This window comes from Diorhabda sublineata, chromosome 10, assembly GCF_026230105.1.
Source record: "Diorhabda sublineata isolate icDioSubl1.1 chromosome 10, icDioSubl1.1, whole genome shotgun sequence".
Lineage (NCBI taxonomy): Eukaryota > Metazoa > Arthropoda > Insecta > Coleoptera > Chrysomelidae > Diorhabda > Diorhabda sublineata.
The window spans coordinates 7,953,022-7,958,674 of NC_079483.1; the positions used below are offsets into that span (position 1 = coordinate 7,953,022).

The window sequence follows — 5,653 nt, forward strand, 5'->3', positions numbered from 1 at the left end:
AAAAGTCTAGATACGCGTTTTGTAAGCTCTTAAAACGTCATTTTATCATCATCATACATCAAAAAAGAAAAAAAAACACTCTTTCCACAAAACATTCAAAGATGGTTCACCCTGTACGTTTTTTATAGCGGAATCTAGCCACCGCCCCAGTCGAACGAGATCCCAGGCAACCCTCAACATAGAAATAACTAAGAAGTCATTGGACGGTTCACAAAACTCGAGTTTTGGCCGTCAAAATGTATCGAAAATGTCACACGAATTGACTTCTACCATACAAGAAGAAGAATCCCAAGAGATTGAAGATTCGGACGAATACGAAAATATCGAAGATAAACAATCCAGTTTAATCAGAACATCTCAATTAGATCACCAAACGATAAATGAATCAGTAGACAATAAAAAATCCAGTTTAAAATTCACAGAAATACCTTCGATACATTCCAAATTATCAAAGGATAAAAGCAGTGTTAAAAGACCATCGAATTCTTCGGAAAGATCACCGAGAGGATCAAAACAATCATATGGAACTATAAGAACGTCTCATTTAGATCAGCAATCAGAAGACAATAGAAGACCGAGTTTAAAATCCACAGAAATAACCTTAACGCATTCTAAACTATCAGGGGATAAAATTAGCGTTAAAAGACCATCGAATTCTTCAGATAGATCACCGAGAGGATCGAAACAATCACGTGGTACTATAAGATCGTATCCCTTAGATCAGCAATCAGAAGACAATCGAAGATCCAGCGTAAAATCCACTGAAATATCCTTAACGCGTTCAAAATTATCTGGTGATAAAAATACCATTAGGAATTCGAAAAAATCATTTGACAGGGTTTCCAGAGGATCTAAATCCTTTGAAAATAGTTTTGATAACGTAAGTGCTCAATTTTCCTTGCTAACTTGAGGTTAACATCGTGATAAATAGGTTAAAGTGAAAATATCGCAAGGAACCATCGAAGAAGTTACTGAAGAATCAGATGGAGACGTCGGTGTTGAACCAGAACGATCAGTTAGAAGCCCTACGATCGAAAAATCGATTAAATCGTTAGATTCTGTAAGTATATTGTTAACCGCGTGGGATACGTTCGAGTTGTTTGGTTAATGTAGGTAGAAGAAATTGATGATGACGTACAAGAAGAACCGCAACGAATCAGAAGAAAAAGTAAAGAAAGTTCGATTAGATCAAGAAAAACCTCGAAATCTAGCGTTTCGGATACAAAAGTGGGACGTGAAACTCCAATAGAATTGACCGAAGATACTGTGGAATCGGAATATTCTTTGGGTTCTAAAAAATCAGATTTTTCTAAAAGTAAACAAAGCCGTAATGGTAGTTTATATAAATCGACTAAATCTACTGGAAGTTCCACTAAATATACAGGTATAGTATGAAAATAAGTTGAAAAACTTACCCATAACTTTATTTTCCTTTCGTTACAAATTCTTCATTATATTAAGTCGATTTATGGAATATTTGATACTCGAAAGTAATTTTGAACACACAAATCAATTACTCTAAATAACTAGATTCAATTATAATTTGATAAACACAATTGTTTATAGACACGATTTAAATAGTTTACAGTTCGAAAATGACAACTTTGACAGCGGCTTGTCAATCTGATTGAACCGTGAAATCAGATCAACAATATAACATAGACAAACTATTTCATGATATGTATTAGTGTTTGTAATTTTCATATTCGCAAGTACTAAATAATATTTACATATCATAACTGTGAGTGAAATCATTACTCGCGTATTATGGAAAATAACATTCTAAAAAGTTGACAGTTGTGTGGTCTCGATCTTAGTTGATGTCATATCTTTTGTTGTAATCAGAAAATTTTATTTTTCCTTTTAATAAATTTGATGTTTTCAACTATATCAATATAGTATACTATAAATAAACTATTTTAATAATTATTTAAATAATAAAACGTAATATGTTTATCTTATTTAATATACTTTGATATCGTCAACTGAAAAAATATTACAGCGTGACAACTTTGTGAAACATCTGTTATACAGGGTGTCTCAAAAGAAAGTTCACTAAATACGTCAACAAGCAAAATTGCTGCAACTGGAGTACAACCAATCCAAAATACAAAGAGTAGAAATGGTTATAAGCAAATTACATGGTTCCAGCAGGGCGTAGAACAACTTTATACACGTTCAATAGATCTGTGCCACAAGTTCGTAAGAAATTTCCTAGAAATTTGATCTCCCAGAGAGATGGCTTCCGCGCAGTCCCGATGTAACACCTATTAACTTTTTCCTGTGAGGTTATGTCAAATTTAACCAACAAATAGTACATGTCTAGTCATTATATCGTCATTTAAATGTCTACTTTTTTTGAGACACCTTGTATATTCGTAAAATTCATTTTTCTTATCTTTTGTTATAACTTGAAGAAAATGTCGCAAGGTCAAGATTTTATTCGTTTTTAAACGAAGTTTTATTTAAAGAATACTCAAAATCAAGATGTATCTTTTTTTGAGACACCTTGTATATTCGTAAAATTATTTTTTTTACATATATTGTTATAACTTGAGGAAAATGTCGAAAAGCAAGATTTTATTCGGTTTTAAACGAAGTTTCATTTAAAGGATCCTCAAAATCAAGATGTAGTTTCTTTTGAGACACCTTGTATGTTCGTAAAATTATTTTTTTTTACATATTTTGTTATAACTTGGGGAAAATGTCGAAAAGCAAGATTTTATTCGTTTTTAAACGAAGTTTCATTTAAAGGAGCATCAAAATCAAGATGTAGTTTCTTTTGAGACACCTTGTATGTTCGTAAAATAATTTTTTTTTACATATTTTGTTATAACTTGAGGAAAATGTCGAAAAGCAAGATTTTATTCGTTTTTAAACGAAGTTTCATTTAAAGGAGCATCAAAATCAAGATGTAGTTTCTTTTGAGACACCTTGTATGTTCGTAAAATAATTTTTTTTTACATATTTTGTTATAACTTGAGGAAAATGTCGAAAAGCAAGATTTTATTCGTTTTTAAACGAAGTTTCATTTAAAGGAGCCTCAAAATCAAGATGTAGTTTCTTTTGAGACACCTTGTATGTTCGTAAAATTATTTTTTTTTACATATTTTGTTATAACTTGGGGAAAATGTCGAAAAGCAAGATTTTATTCGTTTTTAAACGAAGTTTCATTTAAAGGAGCCTCAAAATCAAGATGTAGTTTCTTTTGAGACACCTTGTATGTTCGTAAAATTATTTTTTTTTACATATTTTGTTATAACTTGGGGAAAATGTCGAAAAGCAAGATTTTATTCGTTTTTAAACGAAGTTTCATTTATAGGAGCCTCAAAATCAAGATGTAGTTTCTTTTGAGACACCTTGTATGTTCGTAAAATTATTTTTTTTTACATATTTTGTTATAACTTGGGGAAAATGTCGAAAAGCAAGATTTTATTCGTTTTTAAACGAAGTTTCATTTAAAGGAGCCTCAAAATCAAGATGTAGTTTCTTTTGAGACACCTTGTATGTTCGTAAAATTATTTTTTTTTACATATTTTGTTATAACTTGAGGAAAATGTCGAAAAGCAAGATTTTATTCGTTTTTAAACGAAGTTTCATTTAAAGGAGCCTCAAAATCAAGATGTAGTTTCTTTTGAGACACCTTGTATGTTCGTAAAATTATTTTTTTTTACATATTTTGTTATAACTTGGGGAAAATGTCGAAAAGCAAGATTTTATTCGTTTTTAAACGAAGTTTCATTTAAAGGAGCCTCAAAATCAAGATGTAGTTTCTTTTGAGACACCTTGTATGTTCGTAAAATTATTTTTTTTTACATATTTTGTTATAACTTGGGGAAAATGTCGAAACGTTAAGATTTTATTCGTTTTTAAACGTAGTTTCATTCAAAGAATACCCAAAATTAAGGTTTACTTTTTTTTGAGACACCTTGTATATGAGTAAAATTCATTTTTCTTATCTTTTGCTATAACTTGAAGAAAATGTCGCAAGGTCAAGATTTTATTCGTTTTTAAACGAAGTTTTATTTAAAGAATACTCAAAATCAAGATGTATCTATTTTTGAGACACCTTGTATATTCGTAAAATTATTTTTTTTACATATATTGTTATAACTTGAGGAAAATGTCGAAAAGCAAGATTTTATTCGTTTTTAAACGAAGTTTCATTTAAAGGAGCCTCAAAATCAAGATGTAGCTTCTTTTGAGACACCTTGTATGTTCGTAAAATTATTTTTTTTTACATATTTTGTTATAACTTGAGGAAAATGTCGAAAAGCAAGATTTTATTCGTTTTTAAACGAAGTTTCATTTAAAGGAGACTCAAAATCAAGATGTAGCTTCTTTTGAGAAGATTAAAATTAATATTTCTTATCTTTTGTTATAACTTGAAGAAAATGGCGAAATGTCAAGGTTTTGTTTCTTAACGAAATTTCATTTAAAGTAGACTCAAAATCAATGAAAGTATGAATATTTATACAGGGGGTTTGTATAATTAATTAAAATTATATTCTACAGAATATTCATCGACGCCCGTTTTACAACTTGGAAAATCATCGACTCACGACAAGAGTTCTTCAGCGTCTGTTTTAAAATCGACAAGTTCCTCGAAAACTGACAGTTACACATGTACGTGTAATATACAAGGTGACAGTGAAGTGTGTCAATGTGGCGATAGTAATTCAAAATGCGCCTGTTGTGTTTGTCCCGATAAAAATTTTCCAGACTCATTTCCACAAGGTCCTTGTCCTTTCCTTAAACCTTGCATAAAGACTACAGTACGTAAGTCTAGCGCTGTTTGTTCGTGTTGTAGATCGTTACCTTTAGAAGAGTAAGTATCGTATATAATTATTTTCGTCTCCACTATGTATATTCATTCATTGCAGAAATATCGGTGACGATAATAAAAATCAAAAACTTTGTTTCGATTGTTACACGAGTACGTCTACTACCGGAACTGATTCGGAAACGTCATCTAAATTATTACAAAATGGCGTCATTTCGAAAGGGAAAGTTCGTTACGCCATTACGAAAATAACCGAATACGGGAAATTTACTACTTTCGAAATAATGAAAAGTACTAGGAAAGTTCCAAAGTTTATGCCGACAAGATTAGAAGGTGTTTTCGTACTTAAACATAAAATTTAATTTCAATCATATGTAATATTTTCGATTTGGAAATTATTTAATACAAAGTTACCTATAATTAGTTCATTTAATACATTTTGTATCTCAAAAAGAGAAGAATTATGACATTTAATAAATCCATAGATAAAACAAAAAAGTAGAGGTTAAATATTGTTGAAGAAATTGGATTGGAAAAATATGACAAAAACAAGAATTTAAACGTTTTTCATAAAGTTGTGATAATTATCTTATAATACTGAATAAAACTCTTATACAAAATGTTGTTTTATTGTAAAAATATAAAATATATGATTGAATACAAAATGAGCCCTTTATCTTTATATTATTCTATGTAACATCTGTCAAATGTGAATAATTTAAATTATAACCATAGAGTTTACGTCCATTCACAACACAAGACGTAGTGTGTAAATTTCCAAGCAGTGGAAACATATACATTAAATTATAATTCTAGAACTTGGTCAGTATTAGCAACTCTATATTGTAAATAAAACCAAACATGAACTAT

At 29.9% G+C, this 5,653-nt stretch overlaps 1 protein-coding gene across 1 annotated transcript; it reads left to right on the forward strand.

The window, feature by feature from the left end:
* The first annotated feature begins 247 nt into the window (after positions 1-247).
* On the forward strand, positions 248-755 carry LOC130449839 (uncharacterized). The gene is made up of 2 exons (XM_056787878.1): positions 248-695; positions 745-755. The coding sequence occupies exons 1-2, from the start codon at positions 248-250 to the stop codon at positions 753-755; spliced, it is 459 nt and encodes a 152-aa protein (XP_056643856.1).
* The last annotated feature ends 4,898 nt before the right edge of the window (positions 756-5,653 follow it).